Source organism: Anguilla anguilla, chromosome 1, assembly GCF_013347855.1.
Source record: "Anguilla anguilla isolate fAngAng1 chromosome 1, fAngAng1.pri, whole genome shotgun sequence".
Taxonomy (NCBI): Eukaryota; Metazoa; Chordata; class Actinopteri; order Anguilliformes; family Anguillidae; genus Anguilla; species Anguilla anguilla.
In genome coordinates this window covers 80369202-80395617 of record NC_049201.1, presented here as the reverse complement: position 1 = coordinate 80395617, position 26416 = coordinate 80369202, and the positions used below count along the sequence as shown (strand labels likewise).

At 43.6% G+C, this 26416-nt stretch overlaps 1 protein-coding gene across 1 annotated transcript; it reads left to right on the top strand.

The window, feature by feature from the left end:
* Window positions 1-515: 515 nt before the first annotated feature.
* LOC118225739 (ornithine decarboxylase-like) lies at window positions 516-15317 on the top strand. Its single transcript, XM_035414664.1, has 10 exons — window positions 516-609; window positions 3156-3306; window positions 3613-3786; window positions 6566-6738; window positions 9401-9617; window positions 10357-10440; window positions 11422-11584; window positions 13784-13899; window positions 14056-14270; window positions 14558-15317. Exons 2-10 carry the CDS (start codon window positions 3205-3207, stop codon window positions 14658-14660), a joined length of 1347 nt encoding a protein of 448 aa, XP_035270555.1. The 5' UTR covers window positions 516-609; window positions 3156-3204; the 3' UTR covers window positions 14661-15317.
* Window positions 15318-26416: the final 11099 nt, after the last annotated feature.

The window sequence follows — 26416 nt, the reverse complement described above, 5'->3', positions numbered from 1 at the left end:
CATACCAGCAACATAACATAACTGACACTTTTCACTCTAATTTCAATGTCTAGGCTATATCGGAATATGTCACAGACATTATATATATATATATATATATATATATATATATATATATATATATATATATTATTATTACAGTTGAGCACACGCTTCTTAACCTTTTTCTGTCTAAACTAAATATAAATGAAAGTTATAATGAAATGAAATCAAACATTATATTATTGATGGTCATTATCAAAGGCAAACTCAATGTAGAAAGATAGGGCTGGCAGTAGCAGCGCCGTAGCAGCAACGCTGGCGGTATGGGCACACACATGCGGGCGAGCCGCAGCAGTTCAGCGAAGTAGCCGTCACGCACAGGTGAGGTAAACGGTGTGGCACAGGTGTCAATGTAGAAAGATGGGGCTGGCAGTAGCAGCGCCGCAGCAGCACCGCTAGCGGTGTGGACACGCACATGCGTGCGAGCCGCAGCAGTTCGGCGTGATAGCCGTCACGCACAGGTGATATAAGAGGTGTGGCACAGGCGTAATAAAGCCTGGACTGATGTTCTGCTGGACCTCCGAGTGTCGCACCTCTCCGGAACCCTGTGCTGTGAAATACTGACGGGTTTGTATTACCATTCCGTTTCTGTGTTGTTCGTCACCTCTTAAACCACATCTTTAGAATTACATTGTAGCCCAGCGGATCCTAGTGGGTCAGCTAGGAAGTATAAGGTGTGGGCACGGTAGTCCATGCACAGGTGATGACTGGCTTCCGTGTACCCCCACACCAAACCATTCTATTGTTGGAGATGCTGAGACGCTGTTAGCCTGGCTCTTCATTTCCCGTGGGTATCATATTGGTTGAAATGTGCGCTTTCGCTCCAACTCCCGTTTGATGATGCTAACTAAACTGAATGATTGTTATTTCGTAACCGAACGGACAGGCGATGTATGCATGAGTCAGCGCTACACAGGTATTTTGTTTACTGTTACCATGTTTTATGCGCTGTGGTTTATGAAATTATGCAATAAGGTAACTAATTTCACGCAGGAATGCTGTGGGGTACGTGGGGAGAGCCAATGTGTTAGAAGGGTTAGCGGCGCCTTCTATAGTGGGTCACCTGTAAAGCTTGTACACATTGCCCGTATGATATGGAAGTATTGTTTTCTGTATTGTAAATATTCATTGTGTTTATTTAAATGCATTTTGGTGCTGATATTAATGCTGCCTTTTGTGTGATTTTAGACCGTGTGTTTAGCCACTGCTTTTCTGGGTCTCAATTATTTGAAGTCGAGCCTTATAATATAAGGGACCGTACTCTGTAAACCGAAAGCACTGTTGCACTGTATAGTGCCTTATGATATATTGTACTGCGTGAAGCACTTCAAATAACAAAGGGAATTCGCAAGACGAGTAATATTGAAACTTGAATGAGATTCTGAGAACAGTTTAATATCTCTTAGCTACCAAAGCACTTTATTGTAATTTCCTTTTCATATCCAGTTTGCCTCTTTCTGTATGTTGCAAAGATTTTAGATTTAATCCATTGTTAAAATAAACTTTGTTATTTTATATATATATGCACGAGTCTGACTGTTTACCTGTTGAGAGGTCCGGGGCCTGCTCATGATATGTAACCAAGTGTTACAATATTAGTTAATTCTGTTTGGCAGTACCCTCCAGCCTTGTGGATATCATGTATATGTACTATTTTTTTTTTTTTTAATTACCTGTAATGTACAATCATAATAATGCTAATACATTCATGTTTGTCACTACATATTATTTTATATGTATGGCATTGCATTCTGTCATACTGTGCCAGTATCTTCATCCAGCTCTACAACCAAGCTGGCTATTATTTCTTATTAAAAATATATATTTTGCATAATGCAAACCTGTATATGTATGGGGCATGCCCCCGCCAAGGTGTAACTTGGCGGGATGTCATACCTGCCATCCCAATTTCCCTGTTTCCAGCTTTTCCCCAAACAGTTCACTGCAGGAAAAATAAACGAGCAAATGGTGGCACAGGAGGTCTCAGGAGTGCATTTGTTTAATTCTCAGACTTGCCAACCTGCCAAAATATTTTGAGTATTACAATAGTCAGTGCAATGCTTAGTTCACATGCTTTCGCACGTACCATCTCGCTTTGCACGCACACACAAGCCTTTCTTCATAATTCTCGTTTTGACTGTTGAAGTGATCAGGCAAAATTGTATAATTTGACCTGATTCTAAAATTGGGATGGCAGGTATGCCATCCCGCCAAGTTATGCCTTACCTATACAGCACCGAGAGTTTGGCACTTTTCAGGGTTCCCCACAGAAATAACCACAATAGCCACAGACACTCAGCCCTTAAAAACATTAAATTCTGTACATTCTGACCCCATTTCAACAGACAGATTTCATAAACAACTTCACATGTCCACACAATAAAGCCCCAAACTAAGGGGATTTTGCGTTTTCTCCTTCTTCTTCTCCTTCTTCTTCTTCTTCTTCTTATTTTTCCTGCCCACTAACAACATGTCCTATCCCACTAGCAACATATCTCCCCATTGGACATTTCATGGTGCCCTCCTGTGTCTCGTCAGTGTCTGTTCTATTTAAGTTTCCCTCTTCCTTGACTCAGGTGCTGGATCCTTGTGGTTGTCTGGTTGTTTTGTGCGCCCTGTTCATGTACCTGCTCCATGTGTTCCTGCCCATGTCCTGGTTTCCTGGTGTTTTTGGATTTTCTGCATTTTCTTTGTTCCTGTGCTGTTCTTGAAGTTTCCCCTTGTTTGTTAATAGTTGCCCTGCGAGGCTTTTTGTTCCCTTTTGTTCCTTTTTTTTCCGTAAAGTCTTTTGTTCTTATCATTTGGAGTTTTTGTATTTTTCCCCCTCTGCGTTCGGGTCCAAACCCCCCACACATCCTGACACTATCTAACTAGCTAACTAACTATCAATGATCACGGTACTCGGACATGAAAGTCTCATTAATGTAAGTATTCCTTTTACAGTTCACTGCACGTTTCTGTATTTACATAGCTCCACACAAATGGCTGGCAGTTCATTCATTGATATGGGCTGGCATGCAGTGCAAGGAGAGGTCTTTAGTCAAGGACGTTGCTTCGAAGTGCTTCACAGTATGCATCAATGTTTCCTTTTCAACATTTCCCCGTCTCTGCAGATAGTTTTGAGACGTGTTCCTTAAAAAATAAATAAGAACCTGCGAGACCATGAACTCTTTCACACCAGAGGACTTTGACTTCACTGTCCTGGAGGAGGGGTCTTGTGCCTGTGACGTCCTTGAGCAGAGGATCAACGAGTCATCCATGTCGGTGAGTGACTGCCAGCACAGAAATCTCAAAATGTACTGGAAGGCTGCAGCTTTTACAAAGGTTTAATTTCAATTAGCAACCTGTTCAAGTCCTTGAAGCTATGTATGTGGACACTTGCCACTTCATCTCTTGAAGTAAACACTTGAAACCAGCAGACACTTGCAGATCTCTCCGGGCCAGAAACTGAGATCCACAGTTAGGCGATTTGCCTCGCTGTTGGTCTTTAGATGAGTGCCGTTGAGTTTTGTGCCACTCGTTTGCATTTTGTGCTCGGTGTCCTTGACGTCCCCTCTCACCGTTCCCCAGGACGACAAAGACGCCTTCTACGTGGCGGACTTGGGGGACGTCCTGAAGAAGCACCTGAGGTGGGTGCGTGCCCTGCCCCGCGTCACGCCCTTCTACGCCGTCAAGTGCAACGACAGCCGCACCGTTGTCATGACGCTCGCCTCCCTGGGGACGGGGTTCGACTGCGCCAGCAAGGTACTGCCCTACACCAGAAGCACCAGGAGCTGCTGCAGGAGCATCAGTGTTTGCATGCTTGTGTTTCTGTCTATTACCTTAGCTTAATTGGTTAATTAGTAGGTATGGGACAAAATACTTCAGTATTAAATTTCTCAGTGCAGAACAATGGTAATATGAAGCATGTCCTGTATCTTACATTACATTACATTATAGGTATTTAGCAGACGCTCTTATCCAGAGCGACGTACAACAAGTGCATAGGTTCATGATGTAGAGGTGCAAAAGAAACACTAGAGTGAAGTAAGGATCGTAGTGCCAGAAGTGACCACATTGATCAGGACTCCAACCCTGTAGAGTAAGCTTGTTCAGCAAGCAAGACTCCTACCAAGTACAAACTAGCACTGGAATCACACCTAATCAAACAAAAACAATCCTGCCAGATACACTAACATAATCATTATCCTAACTAGGTACAGTGAACTGAACTATAGGCTAGGGAGGGCTGGGGAGAGGTGCAGCCTGAAGAGATGAGTCTTCAATCTTGTATCACACAATGAAATTAAACTCCCCCATAACTGCATACTGCACTAGAGGCTTATTGGAATGTCTGACGCACTCGTTTATGAATTAACGTCAATTTGTAATCCAGACTGCCTGGTGTAGTGCCAACTTTTATACTAGTGCATGCAACTGATCATCTATGTTCACCAGGAAACAGGAAAAATGGGAACCAAACAGTTTGGATGAATTCAATTTAGAAATTGACAGCTGCCATGCTAGTTTGCACTTTTGCAAAGTTTCCATTGATGTCAGCTACGTGGGGATGTTTGCTGTTCCACATGACGGATTAAAAAATTGTTTTGAAAAAACTGTGACTTATTAGGCTATGCATATTAGCCACTGATTATTGCTGCTGGTCATTAATTTTGGACATTGTTTTCATAATGAACTACACATGGCACTGAATTTAATTTTTTTTTCAAGGAAACTTGAGTTAAGGGTTTTTAAACTTCTTTCATCAACATAATTTTTTTTTTTTAATTTTATTTTAATGTGGAGGGATGTCATTTTGACCCCTATAATTGGCTGCCTGTCTTCTCATGCCTGCTGAGTGGTGTCAGTTCACTGCTGTTAAATACAGTCAGGTCCATAAATATTTGGACACTGACAAAGTTTTTGTTATTTTAGCTGTCTACCAGAGCATATTGGAGTTGAAATTAAATAATGAATATGAGCTTCAGCTTTAATTTGAAGGTATTTACATCCAAATTGGGTCGATGGTGTATTAATTACAGCACTTTTTATATGTGATCCCCCTCTTTTTAAGGGACCAAAGGTAATTAGACAGTTGGCTTCTCAGCTGTTCCATGGCCAGGTGTGTGTTATTCCCTGATTATTTCATTTAGCCTACAAGTAAGCAGATAAAAGTTCTAGAATTTATTTCAAGTGTGGCATTTGCATTTGGAATCTGTTGCTGTTAACTCTCAATATGAAGTCCAAAGAGCTGCCTCTGTCGGTGAAGCAAGCCATCATTAGGCTGAAAAAAAAAACCCATCAGAGAGATAGCAAAAACATTAGGTGTGGCCAAATCAACTATTTTTTTACATTCTTAAAAAAAAAAAGAACGCACTGGTGAGCTTTGGAACACCAAAAGGCCCGGAAGATCATGGAAAACAACTGTGGTGGATGACAGAATACTTTCCCTGGTGAAGAAAAACCCCTTCACAACAGTTGGCCAGATCAAGAACACCCTCCAGGAGGTAGTTGTATCTGCGTCAAAGTCAACAATCAAGAGAAGACTTCACCAGAGTAAATACAGAGGGTTTACCACAAGATGTAAACCATTGGTAAGCCTCAAAAACAGGAAGACCAGATTAGTTTGCCAAAAATCATCTAAAAAAGCCTTTACAGTTCTGGAACAACATCCTATGGACAGATGAGACAAAGCTCAACGTGTACCAGAATGATGGGAAGAGAAGGGTATGGAGAAGGGAAGGAACTGCTCATTATCCAAAGCATACCACCTCATCTATGAAGCATGGTGGAGGTAGTGTTATGGTGTGCGCATGTATGGCTGCCACTTCAACTGGTTCCCTTGTATTTATTGATGATGTGACTGCTGACAAAAGCAGCAGGATGAATTCTGAAGTGTATAGGGCTATATTATCTGCTCAAATTCAGCCAAATGCTTCAAAACTCATTGGACGGCGCTTCACAGTGCAGATGGACAATGACCGAAAGCATACTGCGAAAGCAACCCAAGACTTTTTTAGGGCAAGGAAGTGGAATGTTCTGTAATGGCCAAGTCAATCACCTGACCTGAATCCAATTGAGCATACATTTCACTTGCTGAAGGCAAAACGCCCCAAGAACAAGCAGGAACTGAAGACAGCTGCAGTAGAGGCCTGGCAGAGCATCACCAGGGAAGAAACCCAGTGTCTGGTGATTTTCTATGGGTTCAAGACTTCAGGCAGTCATTGACTGCAAAGGATTTGCAACCAAGTGTTAAAAATGACAATTTAATTCATGATTATGTTAGTTTGTGGCTATGTATAAAAATGGTTGTAATTCCTACCTTTGTTCATACAATATTTTTGACAAAACCCTTAAATTAAAGCACTTAAATCACATCTTGATTGTTTCATTTCAAATCCATTGTGGTGGCGTACAGAGCCAAAATGATGAAAATTGTTTCACTGTCTAAATGCTTATGGACCTGACTGTATTTACTGATACAAACTACTCAGGATGTCCCATAACCCTGTTTTTTTTCTGGCGTCCCATCCGCCTTTTTAAGAATGAGATCCAGCTGGTTCAGTCTCTCGGGGTGGACCCCAGCAGGATCATCTACGCCAACCCCTGCAAGCAGGTGTCCCACATTAAGTACGCCTCTGCCCACGGGGTCCAGATGATGACCTTTGACAGTGAGGCAGAACTCACGAAGATCGCCCGTTACCATGAAAATGCCAAGTGAGTGACTGCCATGTTCTTTTGCTCCTTTCTCGTCACACTCAACCACTCACTCAAAGTTTTTAAAAAAATATATTCAGGGCTCATCAATAAGGAGTGCCCACTGGCCCAGGGTCACTATGTGGTTGGTTTGGGCCAGTTGAATGATCTGTTACATTACAGGCATTTGGCAGATGCTCTTATTCAGAGTGACATACAGCAAGTACATCTGTTACTTGCCCAACTGGGCCAGGACCCCAGATAAGTCTCATTCGGTTCGGAGAGAGAGATAGAGAGAGATGGTTTTTTACCATGCATGCATATTCTGTTGGACGGAGTGTAGTACAGTGGGTAAGGAACTGGGCTTGTAACCAAAAGATCGCAGGTTTGATTCCCGGGTAAGGACACTGCCGTTTTACCTTTGAGCAAGGTACTTAACCGAAATTGCTTCAGTATATATCCAGCTGTATAAATGGATACAATGTAAAATGCTATGTAAAAGTTGTGTAAGTCGCTCTGGATAAGAGTGTCTGCTAAATGCCTGTAATGTAATGTATTTAACTAGACAGGAAAAAACGCCTTCAGCTAACCTAAGCTTGTAATGTCCCGGAAATAAGCTTGCACTTTGCATGTTGAGGGCAAATCATTGGAGCTCCCAATAAAGTGAATGGGAAATATCAAACTTTTGAAGGCAAAAGAAAACTTCCCTGAGGGTATTTTGAAACTCGATTAATGAATTTTACATTTAATTTCAAAAACAGATAGTAAAAACATGTAATAAAATATGTACATTTTAATCAATATTTTCCCAAGACTTCTGGACCAAAACAACCCGTTTCACAAACTGCTACACACAATAAAATTTACAGTATGGTCACAAAAAATTGTCCAATTAGGTTTTCTTTGTTTCTTTGTTTTGTTTTCTTTTTGAGGAAACTTGTGTTTAGGGTTTCAAACGTTCTTCAACATAATTTTATTATTTTAATGCTTAAGGATATCATTTTGACTCCCTTAGTAGGATACAAATCAAAACATGGGCTTTTTGTCTTCTCATGCCTACTTATTAATAGTGTGCCAGTTCATTCGTAGATTAGACTGCTCTCAAACATTTACTGATCCAAACCACTCAGGATGTCCCATGATCCTGTCATTCTGAAAAAGGGGGGTGGGGCACTAGAAAGACAGGATCATGGGTCTTCCCAAGACCAAAACAACCAGTTTCGAAACAACCAGTTTCACAAGTTCTCTGACAATATGACCTCCTGTCCTAGGAGTTACACAGCGAGAAGGTCCTGGGTTTGAATCCAACCTGGTCTTTTCTGTGTGGAGACCATACTGCTCATCCAGGAATCTTGCCATTTACGTTTATGCCTGACAAATGTGCAGATCTGGGTCCTGAAACGAGCAGCTGTCCCAGTGAGCCCTAACTAAGGCTTACTCAGTCTGCTTAGAGAGAAAAAATGTATACATTTCCTGGAAATAAAACTAGGATTCATCTGGACACTGAAACTAACACCTATCCTGGAGCAGCCGCTCATCTGGCTATTCAGTATGTCCAGTGAATAACTTGTTAACGGTGTTACCCCAAAACTGCATACGAGACCAATACAGTGATTTTCACACCTCTTAAGTGTCACACTGGACCTAACTTACCACGTTCCGCACAATCCTACTTTTGAATATTTAAGGCCTGACATCACCAGTATTTGGGCACCACTGGTACCAGCAACAGGAAGTCCTTCAATAGGAAAGGGCATGGTAATTATACACAGTTTACAGAGAACGGTGTGAAAAACAAAAATACATCCAGTGGGCAGCAGTTCACTTTGTTTGTTAAAAGATTTGGCTGGAAAATCTACAGGAATTGTGTGCTGCTGTGTCAGCATTGACTAAAATCCCTAAGGAATATTTCCAGCTCCTTGTTGAAACCATGTCATGAAAATTTCAGGTTGTTCTGGTGACTAAATGGGGTCTTACCCAGTATTAGATAGTTATACGTGTATACAGCAACGCGTTAGTTCAGGCAGGCCAAGAGAGTCAAGCCCAGCTCTGGTGAAACTGGCTGATGGCTCGGCTGATTAGTGATGTCACAATCCTATCACAGTCCACTCACATAAAATGGCGGTCTATTTAAACCACCCGGGGCTCCTCTCTCATGCTTTTATCAGAGTGTCCTTTAATGGGTGCTACGGGTGGGGCAGTGGATTGCGCTGTTGCCTCCTGGCAGGGATGTCCCGGGTTCAAATCCGACAAAGCCTTTCCATGTGGAGTTTGCATGTTCTTCCTGTGTCCGCGTGGGTTTCCTTTGGATGTTCCGGGTTCCTCCCATGCTGTCAACCTATCCTGTGTAATTAAAGGTCCTCGTTGCTGCTGGATCTGACACCAGTGGTCCTGACTGAATAAATATTTGGGTGGGTGGATGGATAGATAAATGGATGGCTATTTGAATGGATGAATAGACATTTGGATGGAAGTATATCTTTGTGGATGGATGGATAGATTGATGATGGATGGTTAGATGATAATAGAAATTTGTTTGGATGAATAGATATGTGGATGGGTGGACACTTTAAATGTGTATACAATGTACTGCAGGAATTTCAGTTTCCATGTTTGTGTATCTGCTTTGGAATATGCCACCTCTGAGGCGTCTCTCCCTCCCCTTCCTCATCCTCTTCCTCAGGCTGGTGCTCCGCATCACCACGGACGACTCGAAGGCAGTGTGCCGGCTGAGCGTGAAGTTTGGGGCGACGCTGGAGAGCAGCCGGCTGCTCCTGGAGCGCGCGCGGGAGCTGGGCCTCGACATTATCGGGGTCAGCTTCCACGTGGGCAGCCGCTGCACCGACCCCGAGACCTACAGCCAGGCCATCTCAGACGCCCGCTGCGTCTTCGACATGGGGGTGAGCGCCCGGCACTGTGTGAAACACTCCACTCAGCCGGCAGTTGGAGTTTGAGCTGCCATCAAGTGTTGTAAAAACTACCCATTTTGACTATAATCCTGTTACGCCCCTCCGCGTCAGGTGGGGGCGCTGGCTGTTTGGAGGCCTGTTTTCTCTTTTCAGATAATTGGAAGCACCTGTGGTGGTGCCCATAAAAGGAAGCCTGTAGTCGGCTTCTCGGGAGGGGGCTTGATTTTCTCCTCGCCGTTGGACCACGGCCGTGTCTGGATTTCACCTTATGATGCATAGTTATTTTGTCCTTACGTATGGTGTTCTAATAATAAAAAGTATTGGTTATTATTGGGAAAACTTGGTGTCGGCATCGCTTATGTTTGCGGGTGTGGAGCGCAACCGTAACAAATCCCCTTAGCCTAGATCTCCAATTCCAGCCGTAGAGGGCTGTAGTTGTCTCTCTTTTTTGATATTTCAATCAGCAGCAACATTTTGCTCCTGGAAAAAAGGGGTGTGTGGGACTTAGCCAATAAATTACTTAAATGAATCATTAAAGTGCAGAAATGCATCAAAAACCAGTTGATGTGGCGACCTATCAGGGACTTTCAGATTCCTGTCATAGCTGATCATGTGATGCGACAGTCAGGCTTTGCTTTTATGGCTTAATGCGCTGTGGCCTTGTGTGTGGTCAGAGGGGTCTATCGTGTAAAGGATATGATCTCATGACTGACCTCTGGCTGTTTTGCAGGCAGAGCTGGGCTACAATATGACCCTTCTGGACATTGGCGGGGGATTCCCTGGGTCCGACGACTCCAAGCTGACGTTTGAGGAGGTAATGATTTCTCGGCATTCTCTCAGAAATAACACAAAGGGAGTATCTGCAGTATTGTGATGTGTTGTCTCGCATCAAATTTAAAACATTGGTCCTAGCATACCAGGCAGTCAAGGGATCAGCCCCAGTATACCTCCACCAGACATTCAAACCCTACATGCCAGCCAGATCCCTCCGTTCTGCTACCTCAGGACGCCTAGCACCTCCCCCTCTTCGCACCTGCACTTCCAGAACACGTCTCCTGTCTGTTCTGGCCCCACGATGGTGGAATGACCTCCCTGTGGAGGTTAGAACAGCTGAGACACTGACCCATTTCAAACGACGACTGAAGACTCACCTCTTCAGGCCGCACCTCTCTCCATCCCACCCTACCCCCCTGTAAATGACTGTAAGCTTAGGGTTGTAACTAGGCAGCTGTTTCGTAAGTGACTTAGGTGCATTAACTGTCTTAACTACTACTTGTATTTTTTCCATAGACTGCGTTGTTGCCGTTCTCGTTGTAAGTGTTAATCAGTTTAACCTTCAGGGTCCAAGTTGAACTATGCGGTTGTTCCCTGCACTTGGACCGGTACTTCTCTCTAGGGGTTTCGTCATACTTGTTGATGGTTATGGTTATACACTTTGTTGTACGTAGCTCTGGATAAGAGCGTCTGCCAAATGCCTGTAATGTAATGTAATGTAATGTGTTGACTTGCACTCACTGGAAAGGACCTAGAGTAGAAATGAATGTGTGAATTAAAGTAGAAATTAATGTGTGAATTAGTGATGCACAAATCTGGTCCTAAATGCGAGACAGGGACTGGTTTTGACCTGGGATACCAAGTGAGTGGAATCTCTGGCCAATCAGTGACTTTAATTAGTCAGTCAGTTAACTGTCAGGTTGAAGAGCACTGCTGGTCTTGTATGAGAATTCTAGCTTTGTTGGATGGGCTTGAGGGGCAGGATTGTTTTCATCTTGGCTGATCTATCCCTTGTTCCCAGTTCACAGCTGTCATAAACCCAGCGCTGGACAAGTACTTTCCAGCCGACTCTGAGGTCCAAGTAATCGCTGAGCCGGGCCGCTACTATGTGACTTCAGCCTACACGCTGGCGGTCAACATCATCGCTAAGAAGGTGGTGATTCGGGAGCAATCGGCCTGTAACGGTAATATCTGGGAAAATGCCACAGGATCCACATGCTCAGTCACAAAAGCCGCGTTTCCACCAAAATTACCCGGAACTTTCAGTCCCAGGAACTACTTTACCAGGAACTAAAAGGTTCCTTCAGCCAATGGTTGTCTGCGTTTCCACCGGGGTCTAAAGTACCGCGAAGATTAGGCAAATTAGCCCACTAACGTATAAAAAAGCGACGTTGTCGTCGGTCCATCTGTCATATGATTTCTTCTGTAACCCCATACTACCACCGAAGTAGCCTACATTATTTTCTAATAACCGGGACAGCCCGGAGGGGTTTATTCCACTTATATACAACGGGTTACCAACAATGACTATATATGGTTACTTTTGTATTTATTGATTTTCATATATCCTCTCAAACACATTCATTATGTTTTTATGCGAACATTCACTTTCATGTCTTGACATCCGAAGCGACAGAATGCATTCACATTTATATGTATAACTGGCAACAACAGCAGAAAACATGCACACGTTGTAAACAATTTGCTGTTTGATTACTTTCTCGTCGTCAATTCCATATAGGCTAATCGCAAAATGACAAGAATAGAACGAAAACTCGGACTTGCGTGAAAATTTAAATTAGTAGTTGTACAGCCACCATTTGCTTTCCTTCAGTTACTGCTAGCCGAGCAGCGAAGTACGCCCTCCAGATGCGAACCATGCACCATAAATTAGTCCATAGTCTTCCTGGTCTTTTTGTGGAATTGAAGAACGAGTAAAATTACGGCAGTCTGAACAAGCTAAAGGGAAGATTACTAGAATTAACCTGTTATTTTACCCGGACAAAAAGTGCGGAAGGTGATTTCCAGTTTGCTTGTACTGTAGCCTATCACCAATGTTAATTACGCAGAACTACCTCATACCTCACATCTGTATCAAACGTTTTGAGTCAATTACAACGGGCTAACAAAGAAAATCCGGAAGAAAATATTAAGCAACCGAATTAATCCGTTTGAATGTTTTAGTACGTAATATTCTGTCCCAGAACGAATGCTTAGCATTTTATGAAACAAATACTAAAGCAAGAAAAGAGCTGAAGAGCACACGTTATAATTCCAAGACGTTGGCAGGCTATAACCAAAAGTAGGCTACTGCGCCGCATAACATACAAGTTTGATTTGAAGTTATTATGAAAATAAATTGGTTTGCCGCTGCATATTTTCAAACATGGCGGGTAATGGCGGAAAATAAATACAACACAAATGCTGCGAGTACTCGACCAATCAGAAATGTTCAGCGCTGCAAGGTCCACCCAAAAGGTTCCTGTACTTTCGGAAAGTACTACCCCCCGAGCAGGAACCTTTTGGGGGGTAAAATAAAGCCCCAGGAACTAAATTTAGACCCTAGTTCCTGCGGTGGAAACGCGGCTTAAGTTCTTTATCCTTCATTGACCAAGCCCTCTGCTGTGTATTCAATGCTGTTATCACTGTCCTCAGAAATATTCAGTCAGACGAGTGGTATCTTCCAAGGCTTCCAAATGGCAAGTTTTCTGTTTAGGCTTACCAATTGCAAAATAAAACAAAAAAACATTTTTGTTGTAACATAAACCAACTTGTCTCAAGTTGAGACTCATGCACAACATTTTCAGCATGCACACTGAAAGACTGATGGCTTGTTTATGCTGGAGAAAATGCGTGTCCTTTTTATGCAAGCCAAACAACCGATACACCATTAGACATGTAATTCCGTTATCTAAAATGCTTCTCAGTCTGGCAGTGTACTGGGCAGATGTTATACTGTCCATGTTGAGTCATTGCGGGTCCCATTGCCTATATTAAGGGTCTGCTAAGCAAGTACTGGTCATAGAAGTTTATAGGTGAATGTTTTGTTCCAGAGAATCTGTACAAACATTAACATTATATAACATTAACAGATATATCATTATTTTGTACACAATTTTGGGTGAATGCAACGGTGAAACAGACATAAATTCTCTAAAGGAATTATCATTGTTAAGTAAACACTGGACATTCGATCAAGAATTCTCTGAGTTAGTATGTTTTAGGAACTAAAAACATGGCATCTTTTAGTTTGCGGAGTCTTGCTTTTCTCTGATTCATTACTTTATTTGGCGTTTACTTACTTTAGGTTGTCTTAGCACAGTAATTTTGGAAAATGACCACGTTTCTTTGAACACAACTGTAATCCCCCCTCACTCCCACAGGCAAAGCTGATGGGGCCAACAACGGGACCCTGATGTACTATGTGAACGAGGGCGTCTACAGCTCGTTCGTCCATGTGATTTTCAACTACGCCCATGTCCTGGCAACTCCACATAAGGTGTGAGCATGAAGCCCGTGACCTGGTGCACTACTTTCATAGTCCTGCAAAACACTGCCAAGTTACAGCGCCAGGTCATGTTTGTTTCTGTGTCCTCTGTAGTGCCGGATTGTGTTTGCATTTCCTTGTAAGTGAGTTCTTCCTGTCTCATTGCAGAAACTCAAGCCGGGTGAGCGTACCTACCCCTGCAGCATCTGGGGCCAGACCTGCGACGGGCAGGACCGCATTGTGGAGCAGTGCATCCTGCCTGACCTGCAGGTGGGCGAATGGCTACTGTTCCACAACATGGGGGCCTACACCATCCCCATGTACTGCACCTTCAACGGCTTCCAGAAGCCCGACATCCACTATGTGATGTCCCGGAGTGTGTGGTATGTGGCTTATGTTTTCCGCTGTGTTTTCCCAGATTTGTGCCATTAATTTTTTACAGAGAAGGTGCTCCAATGATCACCAAAAGCATCAATGGTACCAGCCAAGGTGCCAACTTTGGCTGAGCAGCTGATTTCTGTTTCATGGTACGGCATGGCATATGCTGATTGCATTTGCAGCAAAGGATTGAAATGTTTCTGTCGGGGTGAACACAGCTGTGGGTTTGAAAGCCATTGCAGGCCCTGACCTCCAGTGACCCCCGCCCCCCCACCTTCTTTCTTGTTTCCAGGCAACGCATTCAGCAGATCTCCACTCAGGGGCTGCATGGCCCCATTGAAGAGGCCTGTCCCAGCGACCTGCCGTCCTGCTGCAGGAGGGAGAGCAGCCTGTAGCTGCCAGCCAAGCCCTTCCCCGCCCGCGTGCGATATTCACTCCCATAAATACTTGAAGATAACGAAGAATTCAACGACAAAGCAAATGCTAACGAGCCAATCCTGCAGTACCCGGCTCCTCTGTAGTGCATAGGCCTTTAATAATGAACGCCGTCCACCTCACTCAGCTTCAGGCAACTTCACCCCAGTTGTGTTCATTCCCAGTCCCTGTGTGTGGACATCCCTCTTCGATCTGTCCCTGGGGAAACCTCACTTCCTCTTTCCCTGGAGGCTCTACTTCAGGGCTTGGCGGGTGATGATGGTTGCTAGTCTCCCGATGCCATGCCCTCTCCAACCACACTTTCACAGCTTCTTAAAGATGACTGAGAACGATCCTGTTCAGACCTTTTGTCCGAATATGGTCCGGATATTACGGAAGTTCCACTAAGGGTGGTCTTCTTCACCCCGAACATTTTATTCCATAATTATTCCACCAGAAGTCCATTTCAGCTCAGGCTTCCCCAAACGATTTTTGCCCAGTTCAGAATTACTTTTTGTGGCCAGGAGATATGGATCTCTCTACCACCAGACATTAATCAACATCACTCCACTGATTAAAAAAACTATTTAGGGTTCTCTGTTGTACTGATCACATTAACTCTTCAGCAAGACTCGACATTTACTTTTTTGGGGGGTGGGGTGGGGTGGGGGGGGAGTATTTATCTGATTATCTGTATTGTGCATAAAAGGGGATCCCACCTGTGAAACCCTTGAGGGCTTTTTGGCTTCCCCTGCTTATCTCACAATGCATTCTTGGATCTCTGTTTTTTTTTGGTGCATTGGCTTCCCGGCAGTGGGTTACTGGTTTGGCGTTGGGTTATTGGAAGCATCACAGCCCCCATTTCCGAGGCACCCTCCTCAGCCAAGTATTTGATTTGGTTCCCATTCGTTATTGTTTCTGCATCTGGCAGTTTTTTTCTGGGGGGGGGGGGGGGGGGGGTCGGGTTAGTTAGCCCCACATCCAACCCAAATGGCCAGGGACTGCCTGGTCTGTCTTCTTCCTTTTGACCTGTCCAGTTTGGCTGAACCTGCCAGGGGTACAAAACCCATCCAGCATAGCTCTCAGGGTCATGGGAGTCCACAACCCTCTCCACCAAGACAAGGTCAACAGTCAAGGAGAGGCAACTCCTGCATTGTGTTCAGTTAATGCTTAGTTTTAGTGGCCGTATGTCCACACTTTTATCAATAATGGGCCTATTAATGTATCTCAGTCTTTAATTTTATCACTTTAATTTTTTTTAATTGTCTTTATGTAATCTATGCAATATAGCACAATGTGAATACGGGACTTTCATTCTTTATGGCATGCATATCCATTTTTGACACAATATATCTTAATCCCTCAAAACATGAAAAGTGTGGTTAAGAAAAAATGAACAGATAATTCAAATTCAAGGTTGCAACTGTGACTGGAACAGAAATGAGCATTCATAGTGGTCCTCCAGGACTGAGTGCAAGAACAGGGTTCCCACTCGTCCTGGAAAACCTTGAAAACCTCGACATTTATCAGCTAGTTTTCCAGTCACTGAAAACACCTGGAAATGAGAAAATGAGAAAACGAAATGTCCTGGAAATATTTGCAAGGTCCTGGAAAAATCTGCGATTGTATCCCCCCCCCCCCCCCCCCTCCCGTCCACTACCGGCTTTAGGCTACCATTGCCCATGTTTCATGTCTGTAAGTCTAAGTCATTGAAATTATCCTTGAAATGTCTGGGAAAATAAGTGGGAACCCTGGAGAACCACTGCCTCTCTGCAGTCCAGTTAAATGAATCCTTTTCACCAGGAGATGGCGCTGTTAATCTGTTAACAACACAATGTGGCATCACACGGCCAAGAAAGATTTTTTTGCAAATGAAACTTCACTGGATTTTTTTTCCACTTAATTTGTTTCTTAATTGTGGTTATGGTATTTTCTTCTGAAAAATAAATATGTCTGCATTATCTGCAGCAACTATTTGCTGGTTGTATAGTCTCTTTTTTTTTTTTGGTAACACAGGTAAAACGATAGATGGTTTTAACCTTAATCTGCACACTGTTTTTACACTGCATTTTCGATTACCATTCTGTCGATCTATAGAATGCACATCTGCAAGTCACACACACAGACGCTCGCATACTGTCGTGCATGTGCAGGATGAATCAGACACTTTGCGCAAACCCAGCAGCCCCTCCACCCATACGGTCGTGCAGAACAGCATCTCTGTGTCCAGATGGTGTACTGACTTCATAAAAACATAAAATTAGTCATCATATGTCACATATTTATATTGGCACTGTTGACGATGTCATTAAGTTTCATGCTGAAGAAAAGAAGGTACGGATGTTTCAATCTCGTGAAAGTCTGGGTTAATAGATTTAATTACAAAAATTAGCAGTTACGGACCGTCCTTCCCCTGCACTTAGCGCCATCTAGTGCCTACACGTGTTCACTGCGAAGTACAGGCAGTCCTGACCTGTTTCAGTTTCCCGGGAAGTCAAATAAAAGTTTGAATCTTAGTTTAAATCCGATTAGAGGTAGGCTAAATCTAATGCCATTGACAACTTGCGTGACCTACAGTTGCCGCAAAATTATTTATTATGTGGTTCAACTATTATTTGCTTTTTCAGTGGCACAAACTCAGAGGCGCTGCGCAGATCTGATTTTCCTTTTATCATCTAGATGGGTAGACAGTGGATGGTTGAATGGTATTCATATGTAATATTAATTTTGCTAGACCTGCTCTGGTCCTGATTTAATGTGTTTTCTGAAAGGGCATACCTATCCAGACAAACATTATATATATATATATATATATATATATATATATATACATATATATATATATATACATATATATATATATATATATATATATATATATATATATATATATATATATATCATGTGTCTATGCTCAGTGTATGCCACGGGGAATAGTCTCTCAAACGCAACTGAATTCCATCCCAGTGGAAAAACTATTAGGCAAAACGTCTTGCTGCTAAAATGTTTGTCTGGATAGGTATGCCCTTTCAGAAAACACATTAAATCAGGACCAGAGCAGGTCCTGAGCATGGCAATGTTGCAGCAGTCATCCGGGTTGAACTGCAATTTGCTGTATTGCTACAGTATATTTCCTTGTATGTTATAGAGTATCTCCGCAAGCATCCATCCTCAGAATCTCCAGCTCTCTGAAATATAGTTTGGTCTTTGGTTGTCTTTGACGTAGCGCGCGCGGAATTGGACCGGCTGCATCAATGATAGTGACTCATGAATCATCGGGCATGACGTGTGTGCCTAACCGCCGGATACCACTTTGTAGATTGATTTTTCTCGGCACTCTCTTGGCCTTAAATAACACTTCCCTCTGGCTATTTCATATCCATAAAGCCGTTCGTTTGCAGCGCATTTGATAGTTCATAGAAGGCGATTAAATCCCGATGCCTCTTACACCGTCTACCCTGACCCCTGCGCTCATTCCGGCGAATGCGATTAAAGGTAGTGAGGGAAACGTCGCCGGTGAGAGCCGAGTATGCACTTCAAGCGTAATCAGCTTTTAAAGAGACATTAAGTGACGCATATCACCTTCTGCTGAGCAATAACGCAGCTCGCTCGCCAGCGTTCATTACCTTCCAGCACTCACGGAAGTGCAAGCTCCCCGCCCTCTCCACTGACTTCATTTGAAATCACCTTCCGGAAGGTATATGATTAAAGCCAAGGTGCAGTACGTAAGTTTGCTGTAAGAACATTTTTGTTCATTTTTGTTTAAATCTCCTTCACGTCCCCATAGTAAATTAAAAGTACTACGGAAAAAAAAAAAAAATCCGGTCTCTCTGACCGCCCCATCAGTCATTCCAAAATTCATCGCGTCTAAATCTTATCAACCGACCAGGAAGCTGTCTGCCCCGCCTCCTGTTGCGTGTGTCATGTTATATACATATATATTACAAAATACCCCAAGAGACAACGGGATATATCTGAATAGAACCAACATAAATGCAAAAATGACATTTTATTGGCATGTGTTGGAAAATATATTAGGATTATATTCATATAATCAGACACATTATGTTGCCAATGTGTTTTCCTCTTGTTGGATAAGAGATGGGTGAGGTATGGTCCACATTGCACAGACGGTGACGGGTAGTGGAGAACAAACGGAAGGTGCATGGAGGGCCCACCCTTCTGCCGAGGGTCCTGGGACGCGTGTGCGTCCCGGCTGGCGTTCTCTGACTCACAGGCTGTTTCCGTGGAGACGGGCGCTTTCTGGCCCACCCTTCGCTCCTTGAAATGGCTGCGCTTCCAGCGACACGAAGGCCCAATTAGGGCTCTACGAACAGGCAGTGGTGGGAACTGGAAGAGGCCTGGTGAACCGGACCCGGACTGTGAGGTCAGGACAAATCGCAATTATGCACCCCCTAACCCCCCCCCCCCCACAATACCTCCCTGTCCAGCTAAACTGTCAATTCCTGGTGGACCAACTGACCATCTCACACAAAACCACCATGCAGGCACTACCTCTGTTTTTTTTTCAGCAGGTGAACAGATAGGTCCAACGAGTGAAGAAAATCTCTTTGACTGTTTTCCCCTGCCGTTCGTCTCGTTCAAGACCCTGTTTTAGTCCCCTCAGCAACACGCACATCCGGGGAGGGGCATAAATGACAATATATTGCTTTTTTTTTCTGGCTGGTGACAGGTGGTTTTTAAAAATATATATATTCGGGATGCTGCTGTGCCGAAAGACTCGGAACACGCCAGACCAAGGCCCGATGCTTCACCCGGAAGAGGGGTTTGTCGATCTGCCTGCTTCTGCTCTGTTGGTGCCGATGAGAAATGGCCATTCATACTCCTTCCTCTGTGCCCAGGACTGCTGTCTGGCGAGTTAACTCTAACGTGCGGAACATGGCGCACGGCAGACCCCAGCGTATCTATCCAACCTGCTGTCTCGACCGGGGCCCATTCACCGGCTGACCCGAGGGGCCGAGTGCAGCATGCTGGGTAAATGTGTTCCCGGCCCTTTGAACATTGAGGGGAAAGAAAAAAAAAAAACTTTATTCAGATGCTTCTTAAACAAACAATGAACAATGACATTGTCCAGGTGCACATGCCCCCCACTGCCAGTCACAGAATAAGTGATCTTATCTGTGCATGCTTTAAAAAGGCATCTGAAGAAGGAAAACATTTTTTTTTTCAATGTTTGACCCACACGCATTGTTTTAAAAAAGAATCTGAGCCCCATATGAGAAAATAGTCGAAAAATAGTCCTGTTATGTACAGACGGGTGGCAAATTAAAGGAAGAACCAACATAGAGTGTCTTAGTCACTGTCAACGCAAGACACTTTCAACCACAATTTTCGACCCAATTTACTGATGTCTTTCCCATAGACCTGAATGCAGATGTCACTTTAGTCGCTGTTCCTATTGAAACACTATGCCAGCTGAGCAGTCTTTGTGACTGAAGCTCCTGCCATCCATTCCCCAATTATGAACCCTCTTTCAGAGTCACTTTAGAATCTGTTCTTCTTGCCATCTTGATCCAAAGTCAAGGTCAACTGGGTCTGCTCCGTATTTTTATACATGCCACAGAGCAGGATAGTATGTTGATTGCTTAATTGTATCATGCAGCACACCTGTATGGAAGCATCTGGATTCGTTTCTCCACTCATTTATTCAGGTTTTTCCTTAATTTGTCACCCGCCTGTATATACACACACACACACACACACACACGTTTGTATTGCTATACTTGTGGGAACTTCCCATTGACTTACATTCATTCCGTAACCTCTAATCATAACTCTACCTACGGCAACCCTCCGACTGCCAGACAATCGGTCTTACCTCCTGAGCTATGTCGCTATGTCGCCCCCTAGGGTTAGAGTGAAAACCTGCAGTATTGTAGATCTCCAGGAACAGGCTTGGGCAGCCCTGTTATGTCCTGTCACAGAGGCCACCCAGTTTTTTCTTCAGTAGGCTATGTGTGTCCTAGCACAGCAAGATTCGGCAATTCTATTCCTGCAGGGCCAGTGTGTGTGTGTGTGTGTGTGAGTGCAGATTTCCATTATCGCCGATTACAGAATTAATTAGCTGACTACACTTATGCCGGTTTAGTCGTAAATTAGACCACAATAAGATGTTTCATGCTGGGACCCAGGAACAGTCTTAAGCCGTCATTTGTGAACTTATCAAGACATGTAGCTGAAACATCAGTTGCAAAATGACAGTGCTCCTTGCCTACCCTCGTACCATGCAGTAGTCCTGTGATCCTCATCTGTTTTCCTGGAGAGCCACGGGCTCTGTCCTGGTGATTATTATTGGATATGCATTAAGATCATGCGATACAAGAAGATATTAGATCATAATTATTCGCTAAACACATCCTTAAAACCTTAACATGCATAGCCTAATGATGCATGACAACACAGCGGACATGAAGAATACTCTTCTTAAACTAATGTGGGATTATTCACTATTTTCCATCGCGCACTGCAACCTCTGCATAATTTAGAAGTGTTATTTGTGCTATCACGTATCGAAAAGTAGTACATAAATACCGCAGCGATTTCCGAGCAGCCTACATGCTGGTAAATGGTTACGCTCAGACAATGAATTTGGAAATGCTTTCAAATTCAGTCCTGACAGATCTATTTAACACATGAATGGGCTGGGGTTGTGTATATCATCTACCCCACTCTGTTAGCATAACAAATGTTGGCTGTGGGTGTAATTAATTGAAAGCAGATTCAATATGGAGTGCTACCTCGTAATTAGAATTGTAGCATTATACTCGGCGCTGAAAACACTTTTCACATCCTCTAATTAGCGAAACCATAGCATTGCCCACTGCAGGAAGTCTGTCCCTGGGTGAAACGCTGAACAATAGCAAACGCGAAAAAGCAAGAACTTCGGTCGCGGGCTGATCGTGGTTACCCAGCAACAGTTAAATTAAGAGCACGGTGCGGTCTGAATCCTTCCTTGCGGCTTGAAACCGCGTTCGTCTCTCCTACAAGAGGAGCGCGGTGCCTGCACGAATCCGACGGCAATAAATTAACGGTATCTGCGCGAGCGAGGGGTTTTTCCTCGTCCTTCGGCACGCTCGGGTGCCTTCTGAGACAGACCGCGAGACAAAGCCGGGGAAGTTGAACAGACGAATCGTGGGAGGAATTAAATTCTAATATACAATGCAATGTATTCTTCGACCTGTCAAGTGTGTTCAGATGAAAACGGTCCAATGCTCTGCAGTCCATGTAACGGTGGCAGTGACAAACGGAAGAAATGAAATACTATATATTAAATAGTTTTTTAAAAGTGAATTAAACCATGAAGTATTTTTGTTAAGCTGAATTCACCGCACTTTTAAAAAATGTATTTATAAAGAAAACCCTTGTAATTCTTACTTTTAATTGAGATTCAGATCTCAGGAGAAATTTTGATTGAATCCAGGCACCCACTTAATTATTTGTATTTATTTTTTTGGAGTGGGATGGTCTTTTTATTTGGTGGTGGTTGTCAGGCTTGGGGAGACACTGTCCCGTCCTGCAGGTAGCCATGTCCGTCTTTCTGGCTTTTTGGCTGGAAGGACGGCGCCTGCTGAAGTCAGAAAGGTCTCTCTTCCACCCTTCCGGTGATGTCATCTCTCTGATTGACAGCAAAATCACCAGAGTCAGGGGTGGAATGAGCATTCCGGGCGCACACATGCACACACACACACACACACACACAAATACACACACTCAAACGCAAACACACACACAAACACTTATGCATGCGTGCACACACACACACTCAGACACACACACATACACAAGTTCAAGCACGTACACGCACACAAAACTCATGCATGCATGCACACACACTCACACATACACAGACATGCACAGACAAGCACGGACTCACCTGCAAGCATGCACGCACGCATTTGCGCACTCGCACACACACACACACACACACATCAAAAATGTATCGCCCATGAGATGGACTTGCATTCCTGTCTTCTTACTGCATTTAATATGTGAGCGTTTCACTCACCACCCAGGTCCACTACGGCCTACTACACTCTCTGAATAACTGCTCGGTGTGTGATACAACTCCGATCACATTGCTGCTGAATTCATGCACAAGCCCGTCTTAGGCCGAAACAGCAAGGCGCTCGAGTAGATTAAAGGCCGGGCACTTCGCAGAGAGCGCGGGAACGGAGATAGGCGGAACCGAAATATACTGGAGAGTTTTATTTTTTTCATTGTTTTTTTTTTTTTTTTTTTGATCACACTCCGCAGGGTTCCCCGGTCTCTGTTTGCGTCAAGCGCTTCTGCAGCAGTCACCGACTGCCCCTGAACGGAGAGGACTGATATGAGTCCGGCTTTACCTTCACCCAAACAAAGCTCGCGAAAAAAAAAAGAAATACAACGGAGCGTGTAATGGAAATGTGCAGGGTGGGTGGGGGAGGTGGGGGACAAGACTACCGGGCAAGAGAGGTGCGGGGAACAATGGTAAAGCCCGACAGATGATTTGTGACGTCTGTGGATGCCTATCTGCGACGTTTGATTTGTATTGTATTTATAATAATAATAATAATTATTATTATAATTTATATAATAATAATAATATTTATTATTATCATTATTATCAATAATAATAATAATCATTTATTTATTTTATATAGCAGTTTTCACAATCTCAAAGATGCTTTACAAGGGAAGAAACAATCGACAAAAGAAACTAGGGTACACGCATAATTATCAACAACAAAAACAAATTGTGTAGGATGACTTCCGTAGCTGTCTTAATTGCTGTTGATGGGGATAAAAAAGGTACTGGATAGAACTGATGCTTGCTTGGAGAAACACGCACTTCCAAAATAACATAATGTACCGCAGAACTGTCAGACATGAGGATGATCATTATTATTTTCATCGCATATCTAGATGGACCAAGCTTCACAAGACTAAACATTTAATTGAAGATGGTTACTATTTGTTACTAGTGCATGTGTCTGTGTGTACGTGTGTGTGTACGTGTATGTACGTGAGTATGTGCATGCGCATGTGTGCATGTGCCTGTGTGTATGTGTGTGTGTGAGCATGAATGTGTGTATACATGTATGCGTGTGTGAGAATGTACTGTATGTCTGTGTGTGTGTGTGTGTATGTGCATGTGTGTGCGTATGTGTGTGTGTGTGTATGTGAGCATGTATGTGTGTGCGTGTGTTAATCTTCTGTACCATTCTACTGAAGGGTCTTTCAGAGGGAGGGTAGTGCACTGATGAAATCATGGTCTCTGTAGTCCACCGGGACCCCTGGAGCCTGTTGTGTGTGCTCTGCTATCCATTAATCTGGTCTGTCGAGACGGGAGGGCACATTACAGGAGAAATGCAGTCTGTGAGACAGCGGATAAGACACCCCCCCCCCCCCCATACCCACCTCTTGTTCCAAATCCCCTTGGAGGGTTCCACAAGCCATGCAACAAGTGTGTGTCACATTGTAACCTTACATATTTCCATATTTTCTAATTTAAAAATATTTTCTAATTTACATTTTGATCTCAGTGCTGAAGTCTTATGTATGGTGTGCAGCATATGAGGTTGCTGTGAGCTACGAGGGTACCAATGAGCTATGTGTGCTGAAAGAATTCTGCAGAGTCCTTGCTGCAGATCTCTACTCAGCTACTCTGGCCAAACCAAGCAGAACAGCAACTCTGAAAATGACCATGGCAGATAAGTGTGTGTGTGTGTCTGTGCGTGTGTGTGTGTTTGTGTAAATGTGTTTGTGTGTTTGTGTAAGTGTGTGTGTGTGTTTGTGTAAGTGTGTGTGTGTTTGTGTGTTTGTGTAAGTGTGTGTGTGTGTGCTTGTGTTTGTGTAAGTGTGTGTGTGTGTGTGTGTTTGTGTGTGTGTGTGTGTGTGTTTGTGTAAGTGTGTGTGTGTGTGTGTGTTTGTGTAAGTGTGTGTGTGTGTGTGTGTGTTTGTGTGTGTGTGTGTGTGTGTGTGTATGTGTAAGTGTGTGTGTGTTTGTGTAAGTGTGTGTGTGTGTTTGTGTATGTGTGTGTGTGTGTGTGTGTTTGTGTATGTGTGTGTGTTTGTGTAAGTGTGTGTGTGTGTGTGTTTGTGTAAGTGTGTGTGTGTGTGTGTTTGTGTAAGTGTGTGTGTGTGTTTGTGTAAGTGTGTGTGTGTGTGTGTTTGTGTAAGTGTGTGTGTGTGTTTGTGTAAGTGTGTGTGTGTGTGTGTGTGTGTTTGTGTAAGTGTGTGTGTGTGTGTGTTTGTGTAAGTGTGTGTGTGTGTGTGTGTTTGTGTAAGTGTGTGTGTGTGTGTGTGTGTGTTTGTGTAAGTGTGTGTGTGTGTGTGTGTGTCTGTGCGTGTGTGTGTGTTTGTGTAAGTGTGTGTGTGTGTATGTGTTTGTGTAAGTGTGTGTGTGTGTTTGTGTAAGTGTGTGTGTGTGTGTGTGTTTGTGTAAGTGTGTGTGTGTGTGTGTGTGTTTGTGTAAGTGTGTGTGTGTGTGTGTGTGTTTGTGTAAGTGTGTGTGTGTGTGTTTGTGTAAGTGTGTGTGTGTGTGTGTGTTTGTGTAAGTGTGTGTGTGTGTGTGTTTGTGTTTGTGTAAGTGTGTGTGTGTGTGTGTTTGTGTAAGTGTGTGTAAGTGTGTGTGTTTGTGTAAGTGTGTGTGTGTTTGTGTTTGTGTAAGTGTGTGTGTGTGTGTGTGTTTGTGTAAGTGTGTGTGTGTGTGTGTTTGTGTAAGTGTGTGTGTGTTTGTGTTTGTGTAAGTGTGTGTGTGTGTGTGTGTTTGTGTAAGTGTGTGTGTGTGTGTGTTTGTGTAAGTGTGTGTGTGTGTGTGTGTTTGTGTAAGTGTGTGTGTGTGTGTTTGTGTAAGTGTGTGTGTGTGTGTGTGTGTGTTTGTGTAAGTGTGTGTGTGTGTGTGTTTGTGTAAGTGTGTGTGTGTGTGTGTTTGTGTAAGTGTGTGTGTGTGTGTGTTTGTGTAAGTGTGTAAGTGCGTGTGTGTGTTTGTGTAAGTGTGTGTGTGTGTGTGTGTGTGTGTGTGTAAGTGTGTGTGCGTGTGTGTGTGTTTGTGTAAGTGTGTGCGTGTGTGTAAGTGTGTGTGTTTGTGTAAGCGTGTGTGTGTGTGTGTTTGTGTAAGTGTGTGTGTGTGTGTGTTTGTGTAAGTGTGTAAGTGCGTGTGTGTGTTTGTGTTTGTGTAAGTGTGTGTGTGTGTGTGTATGTGTTTGTGTATGTGCCTTCCTCTGCCCTACCCTGAGTGACAGGGCTGTTTTCTTTGGCGTAGCCTTTGCATATTTTTTTTTTGCCATTAAAACTCAAATCTAATCCTTCGCCCATTCGACTACCAGGACAACACACACCACCACAAGAACAGTTGGCATGGTTACCACAACATCATATCTGCCTTTAAAAGACTTGCTGTCATTATACAACAATCAGTGAATTCTAATCAATTCATCCAATTTTCCATAATGGCTTCCATTCCACACCTCCCCCCCCCTCCCATTCCCAGCACGATAATTGAGCTTAATGTTGACTGTGGGCTCATGCTGTAGCTGTGTTAAACTTCACGTCCCTTTCCCAGACGGTAGACACAATAAATTGTTTCCCTCGCAGCCAACATGCCACACGGTCGGGGACGGTTGACAATTTCAATCAGGTTATCAAGTATTGATTATCGATTTATTTTTTAGTTGACGGTGTCCTGTTGCTGGGGAGTGCAGTTTCACCCTCTACCTAGAAACAGACGTGAGAAATA